Here is a 23,080-nt window from a genome sequence, read left to right on the forward strand (position 1 = left end):
GTTGATGTAATGCCCAAGAGGCTTTTTTGTGTGACTCTGGCTGAACCAAGGCAAGAGATATAAAATCCGTTTCTATGATCCACCAGCGGAGCCTGAGGAAATAAGTCAGCATTTCCAAGACACATGCTGGAGAGCTATACCACTAGGAACTTAGCCCCAGAGCAGTATGTCCCAAACTAGCATGAAAGGAGTGCCCCAAGATAGTCGTGCCAGCTTTGGAGACATTTTCAATATTTCAAAAATCTTTTCAGCTATTTTCAGGGTTAAGAAAAATAAAATTTAGGCTTCCTGTTTTAGAAAGCTGGACCTTCAAAAACTCAGCATGGTAATGTGTGGTTATCCTACTCTTTTTGATCTGAAGCACTGGTTGGCATTAGAGTTGTCTTTAAAACAAACAGGAAAAATAATTATCAGTGAATAAAGTTTAGCAGATAAACATTTTAAAACATGAGGAGCATAAGGTAAAAACTTGAAACTGAGCCTAAAGCAAAATCCCTCAGACCAGATATGGCCTTCTTACATCATTTCCTGTTTAAGGAGCAGAGTGGGCAGCCCTTTGGGGGAGGGCGGGGATTCTTTCTCTTAATGCAAAGAGACCCCCGGGGCGGGGCGGGGGGGCAGGGGGGGTTTGAGGCAGAGAGGACGGGTCAGCAAGTGCCTCCAGCCAGACCTTCATTCCAGCTATCAGGGCTGATCATGGGCAGTGGATAGCACAAAGAGCCCCAGTGGTCAAGTTACAACAGACGCTCCTTCCCCTTCCTTGATGAGAGAGGAGCCAAGCCAATTAATTTATCATGATAAGATTTTTCAAAGAATCACTCTGAGAATAGGAGGCCAGGGGCCAGTTGTCTTGTCTGTAGATACAAGTACCTATTGTGGATGAGAGGAGGCTGGTCTGGGCAGAGGCCAGAGGTTTTCAACGTCCCTTTTGCTCAACAGGAAGTTCAATCCAATACCTGACAGAGAGTGACTCTTTACAGCCTTGGCCTGGAGTTATCTGATCGCCACACAAGGAAACATTGTAATCCTTGTCTCTGCCCTGGCCCTGAGGTAACCACCCGAAAGGTGGACTCCCAGCTTTAAGAGAGAAAAATTATTCTTGGCACCTTTTGTCTCTCTTGGGAGGCGTATCAGTTTGTGGCCTTTATAGTATCCATGTGAGGACTCGGAAAAAATGTCAGATTCAATATTTTCTCTTCATCACCACTCTCCTCTGCTTTCTGTTGGTACCACTCCAGAACCTCTCTGGGGATATGGTGCCACTGTGCTGCTGTCAGTACTGTTTTTCCTTCTCCCATTAGAAAAAAAAAAAAAAAAGACTTTACTAAACCCATTCCACACATGGATGGCCCTAATGATAATTACTGGGGTGAAGTTCTTTTCGTTCCTATTAGAAAAGAAAGCCCTCAATAGATGCATTGCAGTGGCTGAGATTGCAGGTCTCCTCCATATCAGTGGGTGTCAGGTACCCCAGACAGGTAGGCACAAGGAGAGTACTGTCTCTGCTCTGTCTCTCTGGGAAGCCATGTGCCCTGCCTGTGCCCCCTCATCCAACAGTCACGAGGAAGCATTATTGATTCACTTAATTTATTTGTGGCCAATGAGGCTAAGGTCACAGAAATATCCCAGGTGGGCATGTTGGCTTAATCCTATTCAGTCTTGACCAATACTCCAAAAATATAGACTCTTGATCAAATCACAGATTAGGTGAGAAAATATAAACCTACCAGTAAAACAACCCAAAGAAAGTGTCTGTTAACATGACTCCTGCACTCCAGCTTGTATGGAACACTTGCTATGTGCCAAGCACCTTACCAGTCATTTGCATTTATGTTGTGATATTGAATTCCAAAGGTTCTATGGTATCACCCCAATATGAAAATAACACCATTAATAATGCAACGTTTTACATTTGGAAAGAAACCTTAGAGATCTTTTGGCCTAGTGTCCTAGACAACACAGAAATTCCTTCTACAATGTCCCTGACAGTTTTGCAGTCTCTACTTGAATACCTCACTGTCTCTCATGGCAGTCTCTTGCATTGTGGGTCATTATGATTGATTTAGGAGAAAAAGTTAGATGCTCATACCAACACCACAGGTGCTTTTCTGCTTTCTGTTCTAGAGTTAATAAATTAGGACACTGCCAGCATGGCAGTTCTCACTTTAGGTCTTCTTGATCAGAGAACAAATACATTTTGACTGGGAAAAACCTTCTTTTTCTAAACCATTCTGCTGAAACAATGTATGTTTCTGGGGAGGAGCTGACATCCTTAGCCAAGTTCAGAACCAGTTGGAACCTGGTGGATATTGAAGCAAAATTGAGCCTTTTGGGGTTCAAGTTCATTTATTATTGGCAAAACATGACTTCCTGTTTTTCAGAAGAAGTTTTTTTTAAAGACTCATAAAAAAGGTTCCTGAGGCTTCTTGGACATCAAATGGCTCTTACAAAACAATATTTTGATGAGTTAAGTGTAAATGAATCAGAAACATGTGGATTAAATTTCCCTTAAAATACACAGGGGCTTTGAAATTAGGGGAAAAAATGTTTGGCAAAACAGGGTCTGACTTTTGCCGAACCAAAAAACTTTGAATTAGATTTGGAAACAATGGACCAACCCAGTTTTCAAGCACATTGACTTTCACTGAGAATGACTGTGGATTCCAAAGCATCGTCCTCCCTTCCCTTTCTTAGTCTCCCAGATTCACTGGAGACATTTTTAGAACAGTGACTGTTTTTTATCTGAAAGTCAAGATGCACCTCCCCACATGACATTCTCCACCTCTTACATCCCAATATTCCAATTCCATCCTCCCTTCCCTGACTCACTTCCTCCTCCTCCCATGGCAACACAGAGAAGATGTCAGGCAGCAAAAGAACAGCCAGAAAGATGAACTCCAGATACATGGATTCTCTGCGGGTGAAAAAGTCTTGCCATGAGTCAGACAAGGAGCAAGACAGACATTCTACCAGACGAAAAGGGACATTCACTAAGAGAACCAAAATCCACCTGTACTAATTGCCTGCAGGCCATGCCTTCAGTCATCCCCCATCTTCTTAGGGAAAGAATACTCCTCCAAGATTAGTTTTCTGTGGGTAGAGAATATACATTCTTCAGGAATGGATTCTCAACACAGCACTTGCAGGTTGGTGCTGGATTCCCCAACCATGAAGACGTCTTCACAGCCAAAAGGCCTCTGCTTAATGCCCTGGCCCATCAGCCAAGCAGGGAAAGGGGTGGCTGGGGCAGTCTTCAGTGCCAGTTCATGCCAGTTCCAGGAGTTCCGTGAGAGCCTTGCGTGTTGGTCTCTGGACCAGCTCTCAGTACTGGTTTGTCTCCCCCAGGGGAACTGTGTAAATGGAAATCAGACCATTGCCAAACAGCTTGGAGACAGCCTTCCCTGCAGCAATGCTGTAATTTCATGTCTCCCTCCCGTCACCACTTCCCCACCTCCCACCCTTCTCCTCTGCGGTCTCTGAGGCCTCATTCTGCCCCAGCTCTGCAGAGGAGAAACTCATTAATGAAACACATGGCTTACTCTCCTCCACTGCTGGCCCTTGAGAAGGTTGTTTGATGGCAGTTAACAAAAGGGCTTACCACAGTTGGCAAGATGGATACCCACGCATACCTACCTTTGTTCACACTCTGAAGCCCAGAGTACCTGTAGTTAATGGTGTCGTCCTCAATTCTGCACACAGGTAAACTAAGCTTAAAGCCCATTGATGGAATAGAGTTGGTGCTCTTAAATGATGGTAAACACTGACACAGGCTAGCAGCATCCTTCTTCAGAGCTCTGGTGACACAAGTCTGCTCAAATAAATCGGCGTTCTCTTCCAACCTAATTCATTTGCCTCCAAAAGCTAGTTCACGTGCTTCAGGGGATTGAGAAGAAGGACTGGAGGAGAAGGGACCAGAAAGAAGAGTCGTTTAATAATTTATCAGAATTTCAAAGCAGGCATCCAAAAAGCCTTGAACACAATAATGTACCCTCCTACACATGCAAGAAAAATCATCTGACACACAGCCAGTGGGATATACTTTGGTAATTCTTCTCATAATCTTAATGGATTGCTTTGGACAAGTGGTTCCCAACCCCAACTCATCTGCCAAATATCCCAGAAATTTTTTTAAAAAAAATACAGATCTCCAGGCCCAAATCACAAATGGATTGAATCAAAATCTCCAGAGATGAGCCCTGGAAACTTTATTATTAAAAACAAGCAAACAATCCAAGTTATACTGACCTGCCCTTGATCACTCAACTCTTAATTAGCACCTTTAGAAGCAGAGATGAGTGACCCGGAGGCTGAGGGATGCTGTTTCTGCAAGGAATGATATTTTCCTCTGGGCAAAGTTGATGCAGAGTTTCTCTGAACTCCCCTTTGAAGGCAGGACCAGGTCATTTTTTCTGTTTCCTCTCATTAACCCATCCAGATGGGGCCCTAAGGGACCCCTTAGAAACAGTCTTTTTTCCTACAAGAGAGAAGGAAATCATTATAGTTTTGTTGATTACATGCTAAAAGGCCATGTAGGCATATAGTTCTCCTAGGCTTCTGAATATCCTGTACTGGTTTAAAAGGATTTCAAAATGGTGAATAGTTTTATAACCTTGGGGTGGATAAAACAGCTAAAGCAAAAATCAAAAAGATTAGTAAATTTAACTACATAATAGTTTTAACTTTTATACATTAAAAACAATGTGAACAAACTGAATCAGTCAATGAAAACTGGGGGAAATTTTGCAAAATACATGCAAAGGGTCACTGTCTTTAATACATAAATAGTTTTCATAAATCAATAGAAAAATGGGAAAAAGACATGAACAGTCAATCTACAAAGGAAGAAATGAAATGGCAAACAGGCAAATGAAAATGCTGCCTCTCGGTATGAATTTTTAAAAAAGTACAAATTAATACAACGTTGAAATCTTATCATCATCTCTCAGGTGGAGAAAGTTTAATATCTAGTGTTCTTAAGACTATAAGGATGGGTGCTCTCATACATAACTAATTAGAGCAAATTGGTACAAGCTTTCTAAAGTGTTAATATCAATATTATCAAAATGTGTGAATCAGTCAAGGAAGCATAAGGCTATGCTATGATACTGAAGGACCTCCAGATCTTCATGGCTATTAATAAGAAAATGCATTTCTCATTCACACTCTTCACCTGCCATGGCTCAGCGGGAGCTCTGCTCCATATCATCTTCATTCCAGGATGCGGGTCAATAGAGCAGCTCCTGTAATAGGGCAGCTTCTGCTTTCTGGCAGAAGAAGAGTCCTGGCAAGACATGGACTGGCTCTTAAAGCTTCTGCCCAGAGGTTTTAACATGTCCACCCACATTTCATTGGCCAAAGGCAATCACGTGATCACTCTAGGGTTCAGTAAAACAGAGACACGAAATCTGCCACAGGGCACCACTGGGAATGAACTAGATTTGGTGAGGAATCATACAGTGATTCCTGACCTAATGTTTCTAATTCAAGGACTTTATCCATCAGAAATAATCACGATGTGCAAAAAGTTTATGAACGAAGTCCTCCACCGCATCATTTATAATGGCAAAAAATTGAAAACAACATAAGTTCCTAAAAGTAGGGCATTAGTTAAATAAATTGTTACATTTCTATGATTGAAGAATTTAGCATTCTTCTAATAAGTAGAAGAATATATAATAACATAATAACATGGGAACATGTTTAAGATGTTCATAAACTGAAAAAAACTGTGACAATGTGATCCCGATTATGTAAAAACTGGGAAATATATCTATGTGTCACATACTCAGTAAAATGTGTCACATACTCAGTAAATATATGTCAAGTTAATAAACTAAAATATACTAGAAGGATGCCCACCAAAATGTTATTATGTCTCAAGATACTTGGATCATGAGAATTTTATTTTTCTTCTTTGTGTTTCTTTACATTATTTCTTTTTCTTTTTTCTTTTCTTTCTTTTGTTTTTGCAACTGTGTGTTTTACTTCCATACTCAGAAAAAAATAATATTTTGTTTTCTCAAACCATTGCAATATATTTCAACAAAAACAAAAGGAGTGTGGTGGGAAGCGGGCATCTTCTTTGCAGGAAACCACGGTAACAAGGTCTTCCTGTCTTTGAAGGTCTAGAGTGGCCATGAACCATAAAACAAGTGCCCTTTCTGTGGGTTGTCCTATTTCATGGGGTCTATGAATTATTTAGAAGAGTCTAACTGACCACTTTGTTTCCATCTTTCCCCTCTCTCTCTCTCTGGATCTCAGCCACAACTATGTTCGAGGGTCCATTACACTTTTTATCATCAACCTGCACCGATCAAGAAAGAAAATCAAATTGGCTGGGACTCTCAGGGACAAGCTCGTGCACCAGTATCTGCTGCAACCCTACGGACAGGAGGGTCTGAAGTCCAAGTAAGTGCTGATCTGGAAATAGCTTAGATGCAAGAGCAGCAAGAGGTGAGTGGGAGGGAGCTGGAGTCGCCTCTTTGCAGAAGGCACCAAGGGTGCTGCTGATTTACTCAGGGGCTCAGTGGAATGGAATTGGGTGACTAATGACTCCTTTTAGGACCCTGGTCAAGAACCTCCCCATCTCTAGGCTGAATTCCTCGACCGTGAAGTCAAAGGGTGGACAAAGTATTTTTCAAGAAGGGCACTCCTGGATCTGGGCAAGACAATTTTCATTATGCAGAATGATCGCATTTCAACCTATTTAGCATCCTTGGCCCCTGCCCACTAAATGCCAATAGCACCTCCTAGTCATTTGACAACCCAAAATAGTAGAGAACCATGTCCCTTTTAGCTGTAACATCCTGTAATGCTATAACTCCCTATTTGTCATCATCTATAAACCTCATGGAGCTTATAGATGGAAGAAGCACCGAACAAAAGGTCAAGAGTCAGTTCTGCCCCTAACTTTATATCTTAATTTCCTTATCTGAACACCAGAAGAGAAATTATATTCAGGGGGCTTTGTGGTCCCTTCAAACTCTATAAATATATGACTCCGTGATACTGCCTACCTCCTTCAGTCTCTACTAGAAACTGTTGGCAACACTGACCTTGACCAACAGAAAGCAGCTTCAGGCCATGGTGAGAAGGGCCTGGTCAAGGGTAAAGCCACCCCAGCTTCCCACGTAAGGCCTCCCAGGAAGGGTATGGGATGTCGTACAGACTGGGAGCACTCCCATTCCACTTTTAATGTTTACCAAGTTTAACAAAGCTGTAAACTTGGAGCAGGTGGCTTGCACTCCCACAGCTGCCCACAACTATTTGTGCTGTAATTGCTCACTGTTGCGCTGCAACCTTGGTGGCTTGCATTTGGCTTCCAACTGCATGTGCAATGGGAACGAAGCACAATCTGGGAAGTCACTTACTGAGTTTCTTTAGCCCACCCTAGATCTGTAGTTTCAGTCTTGGTTCACATTCTGGCTCTGTTTTCTGGCTGCATGTATATTACTTCTACTTTTCTTTCCTCTCAATCCTACCTATATCAGCAGAACTCTCTCGAGTGTTTTATCCCCTCTCTCTCAACTTCCCAGTAGTTTGTAACTGGTTTGCTGAGTTCCTGGTCTTCATCCTAGACAGGAGACTCCGTTCTGGTTTACTAAATAATCATATAACCTGGGTTAATCCTTTAATCCTAATCCCTGGGCCTCAATATCCTTATCTACAAAATTTAAGAGTTGCTGTATGTTTGGTAAGGTCCTTTCCAGATCAAAAATTCTCATCTTGGGTCTGATTTTCTGAGGACCATGAGTATGTTTCAGTCTCCCCCTGCCATTCAATAATGACCTGCAAAGTCATGTCTGGCACAGGGGCTGACTCTTGAGCAGCGATTGTGACAGCTCAGGGTCTCTGGAACCAAAGAGATCAGGAGCTGGGTCTTCCCAGTGTCAGGAAGACCATGTGTGCCACGTGGAAGGAACTAGTTAAATGCCTAGTCTAACAAGCCGAGGTAGCGTTCCCTGCTCTGCCACTTGCCGGCTGTGTGTCTTTAGGCAAGTTATATAATCTCTGTGAGCCTCAGTTTCCTCATCTGTAAAACCTCTCATGGGGAAAAGAGTAAATGAGGTTATCTATGTAAAGTTCCCAACACACAGTAAATACTCAATAAATGCCTCTTGCCTTCTTTTTCCTCAATTCCAGCCAGTTGGGGAAGAAGAGGGAAACAACTGTTCTAAGAATGTTCTTCAAAAGCAGAGTCTTCTCAGATTTTTTAGGTAATGTGTTGATAAGACATTTGTTAAGATTATGATAAAAAGACATACGAATTGCATAAAAGCAAAACCCTAAAACATAAGGAGATGGTAGTCAGAAAGTGGCATCATTTTATGAGCTTGTTTCTCCACCAACCAAGAGCACAGGCCTCTAGCCCTGCTTACCCCGATTCTACATCTGTAACCCCAGGATTACTCCCTGATGTTTGAACCTGGCCACACCGTGGCCCCTGTTCTACCTATACCTGTCCTTAAGGGTAACTGAAATGACTCTCGCTGATTACTGATATGCCGTATTTCCCCATCTTGTACCTCACCTTGTCACTATGTTACTGAGGAATTGTGTTATGGCTTTGTTGAGAATGTCAGAGAGGGACAGGAAAAAAGAGAATTTCATTCCACAGGGGTCTTGAACTGCGGGTTGGTAATACCCACTCAGATCAGATAACAATGTCACACAATTGGAAGAAGAGGGAGCTGGAATCAGAAAGCCTGGACATGCATCTAGTTGCTACTATTTACCTGTGTGAACAAACCTCAGCCCCCTCACCTGTCTGAGAATCAAATTAGAGCATATGAATGAAATGAAGCCTACTACAAATGAAAATTTCACACGCCCATGCATACACATACACATATAAGTATAAATGCAGACACCACATATGATTGTACACATATTATATTAAAGAGAGTTTGGGGTTGGAAGTCCACAGATTGAATTACAGTTCTAACCCTGCAACTACTTCGCTGTGTGATTTTGGGCCCTTCACTCACTTTTCTAACTCTGTTCCTCTCCTGTAAACTACTGCTAATTTAACAACTGTCCCATCCTAGACCTTGGTGGCGCTGACCGTGTGCTGTGCCATCTTGGACTATGAGCTGCCAGACAGGGACTGTCATGTACGTGTTCAGTGCCACATCCAGCTCTCTGCTCAGTAAATACTAATAAGAGCAAGAGCCCTCAGTGGTTGTGGGATGGGGGTCTCACAGGAAGGGTGTGGTTTCAGTGCAGCAGACTCTGCAGGAAAAGATGAAAGGAAGTGCTAGGAAGTGATTTCAGCCTTTGGTGTCTCCTTCTCTCTTTTATAAGCCTCTGGGGCCAAACTCTGTGTTCTGTGTCTGCTAATTCCTAGCTGCAGCCTGAAGCCATATTAGCTCAGAGGAGGATGAAAAGCTCTGGGAGCAGGGGAACCTGTAATTGCTCCTGTCCGGAGGAAGCGGGAGGAGGATACAGAACAAGTCAGTGTACCATTCAAGCCGCGAGTTGGGTGTTTTGGCCTGGAGTTTCAGGAGGAGGGAGATGTCAGCAAATGTTTTTGATTTGTAGCAAACATGGAGTAATTCTCGTTCTCTTAGGATTGCCATCAGGGCTGGAAATAACTTGAAATCTCTGAAAAGGTATCTCCATGTGAACTCGGGCTCAGGTATATCAGGTACTGCACAGGAAGCAACTTTGAGGACACTAATCAGGCATAGCCCAGGCTCCCAGGTCCACAACGAAGGTTCCTGTTTCTCATCTTAATGAGTGAACCAGTCATAAGACCCACCACTCAGGTATCAACTCTTCATATAAGAAAGAGAGTTCTCCTTCTAGGAACCAGGCAAAAAGTGGGTGCCCTTTACACTCCAAGATAGGAGAAGGGAAACTTTTAGAAAACTGGAGAGTGTGTAAGAGTGTTCTGTGTCTGGAATACTCTTTTCAAGGTTGGCTGAAGGAAATAGGGAGATTTAATTCAGAGAAAAAAAATAAGGACTATCTTCAGATATTCAGAGGACTACTAAGTGAAAGAAAACAGATTTGGCCTAGAATCCTCTAAAATGACAGAAAACCAGGAAGTACAATTTAAAAGAGAATGATTTCACCACAAAATGAGTTCATTTTCCAAAGGCTTGCCTGGTCTGACCAAGGACAGGATAGGCTTTCTCAGGAGGTAGCCTATTAATCAGAGAGTGAGCAGCCATGGCCATCTCTGAGGTGCTCTAAGATTCCTCACTCAGTGGGAGGTTGAGGTAAAAGATTACCGCTTCCTGGCAAACTCTAAAATTCTATCATTCTCTTCCTTTCCCTCCACCCCCCCCCCATGCCCCCACTCCCTCCTCACCCCCACCCCCCTCAAGGCTGCCAGTTCACTTGTGGAGCCTCCCTGTCTATGCTCACTGGCAAAGTAGCTTCTTCAAGCCACCGAAAGGCCACACAAAGAGACTGTGTTACAGGAGAGAGTGGTGGTAATATCAGACTAGTTTTTCTCCAAAAAACCTTTAGCTATATGTCCCTCTCTGTCATGTTCCCTGGTTTCTCACCTTTCTGTGAGGAAGACTGAGCATTCATACCCCAGACAATCACAGTTCCCCTTCTGGGTAGGTCAAAGAGCACCTTTGGGGGCTCCACCATCTACAAGGGAGAGAATTGCTTTGTGCTTTATATGATCACAAATCAATAAGCATTGTCTTCTTGGGAATCAGTTCTACCCCAGACATAAATATCTCCAATATCCTTCAAAAGAGAAGTAACGTGAAGTCAGGCCAAACAAGTCAACTTATATCAAACAGCAGGAGGACTCACTTTTGGGGGGAAACGTCAAACCAAGAGCAGGTGTTTGGTCAGATCCCAGTGTTCTTCCATATGTGTTTTGTTCAACTCCATTTGAATGGAAAACTATCCAAAAATTAGAAAAGAAGAAAAGAACTTTTCTCACCTTGGCTGTTCTGTTCTGACACACTGACCTGGAGGAATCAGCAGATGCTAAGGATCCTGGAGTAGAATGACATTTCAAGGTGATCTGCCCTCAGACAGTCTATGGCTAGGACATCTGGACCAGAAGATGCTCTGTGTTTAAAGACTTCTGGGGATAGAGTGCCCACAATTTCAATCCTGTCTGAATTTTATAAGAACATTAAATTTTATAAGAACACTGGGGCCTGCTGTGCCTGTGGCTGGGCCTTTATAGATAATAAAGAGCTTTAATAGCCATGATCTCATTTACCCTTCTGAACAGCACCATGAAGCAAGTAGAACAATTCCTGCCTTTCTCCCATTTTAGAGCTGAAGAAACTGAATCTTAGAGCATTAAGTGACTTACTCAAGAGTCACACAACTATTATGTGATAGAGCTAGATAATACCAAGCGTCCAGGTCTCCTGACCCTGAATTCAGTGTGGTTTGTTCCACACTGTACTACCCGCCCCCCGCACCCCATGAGTCTGGTAATACAAAATTATAATGACACAATGACAAATATGCAGTATGGATAACTGAACTCTGTCATGATACTGTCTAGGTTCATTTCATCTTAGGGTTTTTATGTAATGAATGTAGTTTAAAAGTATTAGGTTACTCAGAAATGTTCTTTCCTTTAGATTAAACTCATTCTATTCCATTAATAAATCCTAATTTCAGATCCTTCTTAAAAATTCTTCTCTGGACTGCTTTTAAGGTTCTGCTTCCCAGTCACAGAATTTTAGTAAAAGCAAATTTTTATCTTAGCAAAATTGGGGGATTCTATTCCACTTCTTCTATGCTCTTCTCAAACAAAGGGATTATTAACTGCCAGGAGTGACTATACATTGGTTTATTTAAGGTCTCTAAAAATAAATCTCAGTGTATTGTATTTGACCCCATACACACAGACACTGCCAGCTGCCCTACTCCTGATGGAGCCCACCCTCCGAGATGCATCTCTGAGGGAAAGATGCTGGCAGGGGAGGTTTCTCAGGGCAGCTGGAGAGTATATATCTTCATCCATTCACCAACTCTTACTGAGATCGTACTTCATGCCAGGAATAACTTATTCCTCTTCGGCAGCTGAACCTGCAGTAGCGATTAATCTGGCGAACATGTTAAATGAATTGTGGTCCCACAACTCTTAGTAAACTCAGGAATCCCAAGTAGACAAATTAGGAAAAAAGTCCGAATGTAAAGTTTAATATGAATGTTTCAGATCCGAATGTCTCTTGATAGACCTAATGACAGGCCATGTCAGCACCCAGCCTTCAAAAACTATTTAATGTGAGATGTTTGGAGGAGAAGGGGAGAAAGGATTCTGAGGTCTCTGCCCTCAAAGAGTTCATCTCTATTATTAGAAACAAACAACTAGCAGGAAGCAGCCTATGGATGGTGCCATGAGTATTTCTGCCTTGGGGGTAATAGGTTCCACATTAAGTGTTTGAATTTCATATCTGCATGAGCCTCTCCTTCAGCTGCCATGATTTTAGCTGAAGGAATCTCAAGGCTCGTTTGGACCAAGAATCTTATTGCCTATTCTGGGAAGAAATAAATATCTCTGTGTGTGTTTTTTCCTTTTTCTACATACTTTTTTTCCCAGCCCTCTGGGATACAACTTTTTCTTTGATTTCACTCTCATTAAATCCTATATCAAAGAAAAACGTTGGCATCAAACTGCATGCCTTTAGAGAGGTGTCATTTTAATGTTAGCCAAACAGAATGGCTCTGAAAATACTCAAGTAACTCCCAGGTGCTAAGACTTTAAAAATAACTTCATGTCCCTGTTGGAACAGACCACATTCTGATACTTCATCTCCAGATTCAGAGCTCTGCTGGTGTGAAAAGTCCTGAGGGCTGAACTGGCCACCCCCTGACCCACCACAATCTCTCCCTTATGGTAACTGGAAGCACTGCATTTATTCTGGGACATGGACAGATCTGGCAAAAGGAGCCTTGGGAAAAACCTTAACCCTAAGAATTCTATACCAAGACTTCTTACACACTCAAAAACAATCTGAAGACCTGTTTTCTAGGAGCAAAGGGCCATTACTCCATTCATCTAAGCAGACTCAAAACATCTAAGTGTTTAAATTCTCTACTGCTGATATTAGTTGGTGCCTGGAGTTTTTGAACTCCGGTTGATCAGATGTATGTATTCCTTGCAGGTTTCAATTATCTCCATTTGCCTGGGATCATTTAAATTAGTTTCTTTTTAAAATATATCACTCTGAAAAATCCACACTTATTAAGAAACGACTCTATAGAGGAAAAAGTTGGAAGTACTCTTAAAGATTAAGATGTTTCTTCTATAACATCCCTGACAGAAAGCCTGTCAGCTTCTGCTTGAAGAGACTGTTCATGTCATTGGTTGGCCCGCTCTAGGGCTAGACGGCTCTGATGGTAAGAAAGATCCTCTTTATATGTGGCCAAAGCATATTCTCTTCCCACTCCTGCCCTTGTTTTAGAATAAATCTACACCTTCTTTATAATAACTTGTCAATATGTCTCCCCTTAGAATTCTAGTCTCAAAGCTGAACACTCTCGCTCTTTCAACCATTCCTCAAACGGCCTGATTTACAGATTGCTCACTGTCCTGTTCACCTTAGAACCACTGAGACTTGGAGCCTTATGTCACATGATTAGCAGTTGTTTTCTCACTTCAGACAAACTGAGCTGTGGAGGTCTGAAAAGGAGCAGGAAATATGAACATTTTGTTATTACAGTTTACCTCATCAATACAGAATAGTAAGATTTTTAAATCTTTGCCAATTTTATAATGAAAAATAATATTCTTATTTAATTTGTATTCTTTGAGTATTAGTGTTGTTGAAAAATTTTATGTCTATTAGTATTGTGTCACTTTTATGAATTTTCTATGTCCTTTGCTTAGTTTTCTACGGGGATATTGTTTTATTAATGATTTAAAATTTTTTTCTAATATAAGGCAATTTCCCCTTTACTATCTATCATATGTCTTGAAATATTTTCTCCAGTATTTTATTTGCTATTTTTCATCTATTTCATTTTTAGGGTATTATTCTGACATATAGAAACGTTCCCTTTTTACATAGTTAAATATATTTATCTTTTGCTTTGTGGCTTCTTCCATTCCACATATATGTGTATGTATTTATGTTCCTGAAATCAGAAAAATATGTATCTTTCTTCTCTTCTAGTTTATTTTGTTTCATTTTTTATCTTCGTTTCTTTAATACATTTGGAATTTGTTTTGATGTCCTATAAGAGGTAAAGAAGATCAATAGTTGTGCTATTCAAGCTGAGAGTGTGTGAAGAAACCTGTTAACCCACACAGGGCTTCAGGCGCTAGTTTTAAAATGTCATTTAAAAAAAAAAAATCCTTTTAAAAGATAAGGGTTAGAATAGAGGCCTCTTCTTGCCTGGAGGAAAGGCTCTGCCAGTGCAGATGCACCTACACCATCTGCAGCCCTTTCAAAAGGCCGCTCAGAGCCCCTTAGGAGAAAAGATAAGCTGCAGAGGCAGGAAGTGGCAGGAAAGATGCCTGCTGGTGAGAAGATTTCAGAGCTTCCCTGAGTGACGAGAATGTGATGCTTTGTCTAACCAGCAACACGCAAGTTAGTGTTCCAGTTCAGAAAGTCTGCAATAGACGCTGCAAATGTAGAGATATAAATATATGTGAGTATGTATATTCATAAAAATATTTATACTTAAGGCTCTAAGTCGGTCTGTAGAAGAACAAAAAAAAAGAGAAGTAAATGTATAGAGAAACGAACCTTACAAATCTTTAGTGAATGTAAGCTTACTCGCTGAAAATTAGAGTGAAAGGTGCTCATTTGAGGGTGTTCGTGGCTCAGAAAGAGATGGTAGCTAATAACCAATGTATATAGCATTATCTAAGTAAATAATTATATACGTATCTAGAAAATATAGTGAAGGTTCTGAGCGATACATTTAATCCTCTTGCTTCCTCTTGCCTAAAGAGAGCTTGAAGTGCTCTGTAGGGAGCTCTCCGGGACACACCTGAGAGAAATCTGAATGACTTTATAGAACTTGCACTTCAAGAAAAGGACAAAGTTTTCTTTTCAGTGTTAAAGAAACACGGAGTTTCTTATCCGTATGGATGCTTCACCCGATTCCGTTCTTAACCTATCCTGTAAAGCAACACACACACACACTTCCCTGGTACGTGTGCGCTGAGACCTGTTCATCTCACCAATGTACACAACACAAGGAGAGGGAAGACGTGAAGCAGTTCTATTGAAACAGCAAACATGCTCATCTCAGACTCTTCAACTAAAAGCATGCCTTTTCAAAGTTCACATCTTCCTTTTGACTTAAAAAATGTGGCCTTCTGACATGATACTCTAAAAGAGTAAGAAAAGCTGGTTTTATTTAAAATAAATTCAGAAGGTGGTTAGAAAGCTACTTCCTCTCCACCCCCAGCTGCAAACGTATTCCCTCTTTCTTCTACCCCTGGTGCTCAGCCGCGCCTGTACTTTGAATCACCTGGGGAGTTTTAAAAACCCCAGTGCCCAAGCCTCACCCCAGACCAATTAAACCAAAATCTCTGGGCTGGGCCCAAGGGCCAAGTAATTTTTATCACTCCCCAGGTGATTCAAATCTATGGCCGAGGTGGAAAAACATTGTCCCTCTACAAAGGGGTGGAACAAGATCCCCTATGGTTTCCATCTTTGATTTCACCCAGATTCTGTTCTTCATTCAGGCACTAAGCCATTTTGCCAAAGGTGTGAACATGCCATGAGCCCCCAGGGGTTCTCTGCAACTGAGTGGAAGGATGTGTACGGCTCCCCAAAGTTTCCTTGTTTTGTTTTAACTCCCAGATTAGTAATGTACAGATCACTGTGCAGATTAGAGGATTATAAAATGCTTTTATATTTTATGGTGACTCGACATCTTAAACCAAGATGTTTAGGAATCCAGGGTTTTTGCTGTTATTTTCTAAGAGTTTTCATGCTTTCTGCTCCAAACACATTTTCTTCCAGCTCACTCCCAGCAGCTGGAGTCTCTCCGCACAGCTGTCCATCAGGGCTGTGGTCTCCCCGCCCCACTGACTAGGGGAACCTCATTGCAGGCAGAGATTGCCATTCTGTTCCAGGTGACTCCAGTGAAATACTGGTAAATGCGCACCGTAGGGAACAGCTAGCATGTTTCTGAGCAGTTGATTCTAAACTGAGGGGCAGGGAAGCAGAGCATGTAGGCCGTTCTGGTGGACTGAGAGATAGCCCTCGTCTTCTCTCTCCACACCCTCCGGAGGCTGTGGTTTGGGTGATGGACAAATGCAAGCCCCAGGGAACTGAAAAGTCCTGATCTACCTCTTTCTTATAGCAGGGCCTGGGCCCTGCATCAGTATTTCTCTGGCTGCCAAGCATTGGGAGCCCATGACAGGATGCAGTTCATTCCAGTCAAGGGGCTAGGGCGCCAAACTGTGCACCACCTGCCAAACACCGACAATCGCTTGGCAGACTACCTCTTCCCTGATCACGTCCGCAGGAATGATTCAGTCACTGCACTCAGCAGTTGGACATCTGAGGACTGTGGAACAGAACCTGTGCCACCTGGGACGTCTTATTTTTCCTCATTGAGGGTATACCAGTGCCCCTGGTATTATAGAGAACACTGTCAAAATCCAATAAAACAGATACTTATCCCTTTGATTTAACACATTTGAAAGAGCCATGACCTTATGGAACTAAGGCTTATGGACCCTATATCATACTGTTACGTACGGAAAACCTATCTGTGTACTTGTGCGTGTGCACACACCACACACACACACACTCCTACCCTCTTACCTGACTCTTTATCTCACCTGCTGACTGCTTGCAAAGGGGATCCTCCTAACCCCTCCCTCATTGTCTCTCCCAGCTTCGCACAGTTGATGTGAGGAAACCTGGTCCCTCACCACAGAGGATACTTTAACTGTAAGATGAGACAGAACACAAGAGGGTAAATATAGGAGAGTCAGAGTGTAAAGGGAGAAATTAATTCTGACTTGGGAATCTGGAAAATCCTCAGGGCTGAGGGCCGTCGAGCAGGAGCTAGAAGACCCTGTCCTATGTCTAGGAAATGCTGGAGGGAACTTGAATTTACTAAAGATTTAGGAGTACAAAAGTTCAAGGGCCATTTTGCTTGGGGGCATGGCACATCACTTCACATGACAAAGATAGACACGTCATGGGCTGAAGGGAAAGGCCACAAAAATATATGAAGGCCAGAATGCAGGAGGACTCTAAATCCAAGCCAAGAAGTTGGTTTCCTCCTGTCTCTCTCCTCACGTAATGTGTTAGTTATAGTATACCTGACCACACATTTGCATGTTTCTATGTTTTCTATCTCAGCAGGTAATGACTACGTCTGTTATAATTGAATCTTTACAATACAATGAAGAGTAGGAATATGAGTAATGTCCCTCACACACCACTTGTGAATGTCAATGATCATGGCACCAGTTCTTTACAATGGGAAGGGAACAGAGTTAACCACATATTAAAGTCCCCATGAGTTTTATAGCTAGTTTCTATTGTGTCCTGTGGTTTGAGTGTGATATGCCTATGACATGGAGCTTTGACATGGTCACAGAATCAAAGTCTCTTCCCAAACTTCCCCCAGATGATACCCTCATCTGTTAACAATATCAGGATAAATCTAGGTTCCTTAGCTGGGCTCTCATCTTGTCTGCCAAGTGTGCTAAGTTATTTTAAACCATTAGAAGCACATGGTAGAAACCCATTTATGGCTTGGACAATTATTACACAGACTTGGATGGAACACAGATCAAATCACAACCCCCAAACCTGACTGCAAACAGGAAAAGCCTATATCTCTCACAACTTGCCTATAAACCCAGCTCTGTTTGTGTAAAGGAGTCCTAGTGTTTTCTCTGCTCAGTGATACAAAAGGTCGATCGACACACCTCATTGTTTCAATATGCACTCAAAGAGTAGGAGGAAGGGTGGATGATCTTATCAGCCTCCAAAGTGTCTCAGTGGCCAGGAACTTCATATATGGTAATGGGCTTTTGAATGGGGTAAGGGAAACAGGAAGGTTTTATGGCATTTTCTCTCTCACTCGCTCTTACAGTCTCCTCTCCTTAACAACAATAGAGGAAGGGATTGGAGTGTCCAACCAGCCCCGTGAGAACTCTAGAGAGGTTGACTGAGTGTAACTTGACAAACATTAATTTGAACTATTAGCATAGGCAAGAAGGCACTAAACGACATGGTACTGAAAATTAAGAAATGAAACAATTCTATTTAGCAGGCAAAATGACTCCTGAACATGGATTAAATAAAGCTGAGAGGATGCATGCTAAAAGGGAGCACCAAAGAACGTGCCTCCAGCTGGGGCTCTCAGATAAGGCTGCAGTGGAGGAGGACACTTCCTATGGGGCCTGGAGGGAAGAGCATGCTTTTTGACAAATTCTACCAGGTTCCAGGCAGAGCAATAAACACACAGGAGAAATGCTGCAGGACACATTTGGGAGGAAGTAATCCTCCCCATGACCCTGGAGGAGTAGGAGTGCCCCAGAAAGGGTCACGACCATCCTACAGCCTTTGCTCCAGCACTCCTGAGCAATGCTCTCAGCGGGGTAGCGATTGCTCCTGGCCATGTCAAACGAACTTGCTCGCTAAGCTTCCCCAGATACGCAGCCTCTCCCAGAGCAGGGGAGGGGAGCAAGGCCCCTCTGTCCTCAAACCTGGCCGGGCTCCCTCCTGCCTCTAACCTGCCCCTGACCTGGACAAGGGAAGGGCAGCTGCGCATACCGGCTTCCTAACTCAGGCAGGGGTCCTCGGGGGGACATACACGGGGTTGGAGGACGCCGGGGAAAGGGGACTCGAGAGCCGGGTGCTGAGTCTCGGGTGCCACCAGCCCCGCACCTACGCGGACCGCCTCCCTGCACACTGGCCGGGAGGAGCGGGAATCGCAGCCCCGCGCCACACATTTTCTTTAATAATAGCCCTATTCCGGGTGGGCCCCCAGCTAAGTGGACCGCAACAAAGTTTTTATTGGGATTTAATTGATCCTGTGGTTTGTTCCTCCGGGAGGCCGAGCGCAGGGCACAACTCCCGGCCTTCCCAGGCCGGAAAAGCGGGCCGTGGGTGCAAACACACTTGCTTCTGCTTCCTGGGAGCCACCGCCTGGTCCGGCTCTCTGGCACCGTTGTGTAGAGCAAGAGTGACCTCTAGTGGCACAGGGGGAAGCACATTGGAATAGAGTCAGAACTAGGTGTGCGGGTTATTGAGCAAAGGAAGATGAGGTAGCCTAAACACCACCCCGCCCCACACACACACACACACGCTGATTCTTATTCGCTCTCTTTCTCTCTCCCTTTCCCCAGCCCCTACTCCTTTCCCTCCCTCCCACCCTCTCTCTCATCATTTAGCAATCCAGAAACAGACTAGAGCCAACTAGTGACGTATCTAGGCCTGCACATGTCATGCTCAGAGCCCAGTCTCCGACTTTCCAGTCCAGTGTCTTTCCATATAGGTTGTAGTTCTGCCACCCACATATCTTTATCCAGTCCTTCTTTTATTGAGCATCTACTGTGTGTGTTGGTGGACAGCAGAGTGCAGGATGCATAGGACAGACACATGGTCTTCTGTCTGTCTGGTGGAGAGGCTGACAAGCAGTCAGCAATCCCAATACCGCGTGATAACCACTGAGACCTGGGAAGTACTGAGTAATATGGGCATATTTTTGAGAGGCATCTGATATGGAGGATGAATAGGAGTTAGCCAGGAAAAGGAAGCTGGGAGGGGGAAGGAGTGTGGGAAAAGGTCTTAGGCAGAGGGAACATGTACAGAAACTCTGAGATTAGAAAGATCGTGATTGGAGAGATTGCAGCACAGAATGAAAGGAGATGGTGGGTGGCGGGGAGCTAGAATGAGTAGGAGCTAGACTGAGCCTCCAAGGGGCTGGAGAACTACGTAAGAGGCTTTGCTTGTGGGGTCTCGTAAGGACTTTGGACAACATTCTAAGATTAGCAGGAAGCCACTGAACATTTAGGAAGGTGAATGTCATGATCGGATTTCTTTTTGTGCAGGATCACTGAATTTGACATTAAAATCTGCCTCAGGCGAGCTGTTAGGCTGTGGGCCACCTGCCTGAAAATGCTTAAGTTCAAAGGAATGTTAGAGTTCATCTAGTCTATCTTACAGGATGAGAAATCCAAGCTCAGAAAAATCACTTTTTCTAGTGGCTGAGGCAGAACTGGTTATCTCTGTCCTTTCACCTCCCACTCAAGGCCCCAAATATGCCAACCAGAACCAGACACTAGGTCCCGAGACTGCTCCCCAAAATGCACAGGCTTCCCCCGTCTCTGTCTCCACAAAAGTCCACCTAGAGCTAGGTCGCAGTCCAGCAGTTTATCTACAGGACTCACAAAGGGCATCCTCACTAGACTTGCTACCGAGACCTCAAAACAGTCAAAAGCTTGCTTCAGTATCTATCAAGAACCATGATAAGACATGAAGACCAGAGATGATAGACAGGTGGTGGGGGAAGGAGGGTGACCTGGCCAAGGGACTCCCACAGAGACCTGAGGAGCAGAGGGCTTGATTCCAAATTGAGACATTGAATTCCATTTCAAATAGCATGCAAAATAAAGAAAACAACTTTAGGAATTTCAAAGTAACTCAGACTTTATAAAAACAGATGGTGATAAAACCCAGTTGTCCTAATATTTGGATAATTTAAATGCCCTCAGCAGCTAGGGAATTAAGAGAAATAGTTCAACATAGACTGGATCATTTAGCATTTGGTTTGAAAAGCCATGGTTGGTAAGGAGGTCCCAGAATATGATGGAAATATGATGAGAAGTTTTCAAAGAAAGAAACACGATCCTGGTGAGTGCCATCTGGAATTGGAGAACAACATGAAATAGTAGAAAGAGGTGTCAGGAGGCCTGAATACGAGACCTAGCTATGTGACCTTGCCCAAACCACTTAACCCCTCTGACCTCATCTCAACAGTAAAGTTACAATAATACTAATTATAATTATAACCTTGCCCTATGTACCTCACAGGGCTCTTTAGCAATCACAAGGAAGGCTGAATAAGACTATGGTGAAAGGTACAATCTAAGCTCTACCCTTTATCGGCTGTGTGACTCAGGTGAGTTTTAGACACCTCTAAACTTCGATTTCCTCATCTGTAATATAGAGATGCTAACACTTACGTCAGTTGGTAGTTGTAAGGACTAAAAGCCATAGTCAAAGTAAATCATAGCATAATGCGTAGATGGTGCTCGACAATCCGTGATTTTATCATTAACGTGATTATGTTTGCAAATTTACAAATTGTTCAATGCATAAAATGGAAGCTTGTAATATTAAGCTTGAAATGACTTCACTGGAAAATAGGATAAATATTAAAAGAGAAATGTAAGCAAGAAAAATAGAATGGAGGTAGTAAAGCACACAGTCCATCTTTATAATGAAGGGACTTTGTAGATAAGGACTTGAGGTCTCACGAAATTAACTCATATTGGCTTAGCTAAGAGATGGTCATATAGATCTTTTTTTTAAGGATGAAAAACACTAACAATGATCAATGGCCTCATGTCAGGTTGGGATAAGGTATCTAGTGAATGACTGGAGAATTGGCGATTATTCAGGTCTCAGCTAACATCTGAGAGCCACTGAGAGCAAGAGTAATTGGTACGTTAATGAAATCTATAAAGACACTCAGTGAGCCTCCAAGAGCTGGAGAAACTCGACTCAGCAAGACCAGAAATAATGCAAAAGAGCCTCGAAAGTCCATTCACTTGTTCAGAAAATATTTCATCTCCAGTCTCTGCCAGTCATCTTGTTAGGCACCGAGGATTTAGGGATGAAAGACACGATCCCTTTCCGCACCAAGCTCACAGTCCAGGGAGGGACAGGGTGAGTAAAACACTAAAACCCCGTGAGGTGCTTATAGGTAAGTTTTGGGTACAAGAGAGCCCAGAGGCAGGGCTCCTAACCCAGGGGTCAGAGAAGGTTCCTCGGAGGGAGCAACACCTGAGCAGGCTCTACAAGGCCCGAAGTAGTTAGTGCAACAGAGGGAGGTCCATATGCAACCACCTGGAAGCCGAACTGCAAGTCATTTCATTTGGTCTTGCTGGGACAAGGGCGCTGGCCTCTTCAAACGTAGAAGGGTTCCTTTGTAACGTCAACAGATGTCATGGCCCTTACACACTGTAGTAATTGTCCTTTTAAAATTCCTTTTTTGAAAAAAGCACAAGATACCCTCGTACTCCCAAAAAAATCTTATTGGGAATTTTATTACAGTTTTAAATCAACTTGTATCTTATTAATCCCAACAGTGTCTGTTGGCATTCACATTTGAAAAATATTTATTATACTTTTAAATAAACTTGAGTATTTTATTCCCGACAATATCTACTTACCTTTTCATCTGAGAGATATCTCATCTATATGCGAGACTTAACAATGTTTTATTGTAAAACAGTCTTCATTCATGCATATATTGATGAAATCTTTATAATAACTGCCAGCTCATCCCACACCCACACCCAGAGGTCTGTGATGCACAGTTAGTTAACATTGGAGTAAGAGTACCGGCAGGATCTGAGACTGGAGAGGTAGCTGGAGCTGGGCGTCATTGTCCATATTCAAGTGGACATGGTGGGGATTTGGAGAGCCTGAAGCAGTGAGGCAACAGATTTCTCTGTCGACAATCTGGCAAGCAAGGGGGTGGGGTCTAAACTACAATAATAGCAGTGAAAGGAGCAGATTCAGAAAATATTAAAATGTAGATTCGACTGGACTTAGTGACCTTAGATATAGGAACAGGGAGAGAAGTCTCAGATGACTCTCAGCTTTCTGGCTTAGATAATTGGACAGATGGTGGTTCCAGCACAAAGATGAAAAGGCAGTGAAAACAACAGGGTTTGAGTAGAAGATTTTGACTTTGGACATAGTGACTCTGATGTCCCTATAGAATAGCTAAATAGGGATACACACGTGAGAAGGATCTAGGCTAGAGATACAGGTTTGGGAAGCATCTGACATGTGGATAATCAAAGTCTCAGATGTGGGTAATATCACCCGGGGAAGTACATCATGTGAGAAAAGAAGATGTCCAAGGACAAAGCACCAGGAACCCCAGCATCTGAGAGGCAGGTAGAAGAGAACAGTCCCCC

General features: G+C 43.0%; 1 protein-coding gene and 1 long non-coding RNA gene across 4 annotated transcripts in view; one reads left to right on the plus strand and one right to left on the minus strand.

Annotated features, from left to right (window-relative positions):
- The window catches only part of HPSE2 (heparanase 2 (inactive)), a 536,390-nt gene that overhangs the window by 509,690 nt on the left and 3,620 nt on the right, over nt 1–23,080 (plus strand). For all 3 annotated transcript variants that reach the window (XM_039871547.1, XM_039871548.1, XM_039871549.1), the window contains one exon: nt 6,262–6,408. In XM_039871547.1, coding sequence (XP_039727481.1) covers nt 6,262–6,408 — 147 coding nt within the window. The remainder of the gene's footprint in view (nt 1–6,261; nt 6,409–23,080) is intronic.
- On the minus strand, nt 710–4,480 carry LOC120609226 (uncharacterized). Its single transcript, XR_005654705.1, has 3 exons — nt 4,246–4,480; nt 3,634–3,896; nt 710–3,350 (listed from the first exon to the last, which is right to left on the minus strand). It is a non-coding gene; the product is annotated as an uncharacterized LOC120609226 (long non-coding RNA).

The sequence above is a fragment of the Pteropus medius genome, unplaced genomic scaffold (genome assembly GCF_902729225.1).
Source record: "Pteropus medius unplaced genomic scaffold, Ma_sr-lr_union100, whole genome shotgun sequence".
Lineage (NCBI taxonomy): Eukaryota > Metazoa > Chordata > Mammalia > Chiroptera > Pteropodidae > Pteropus > Pteropus medius.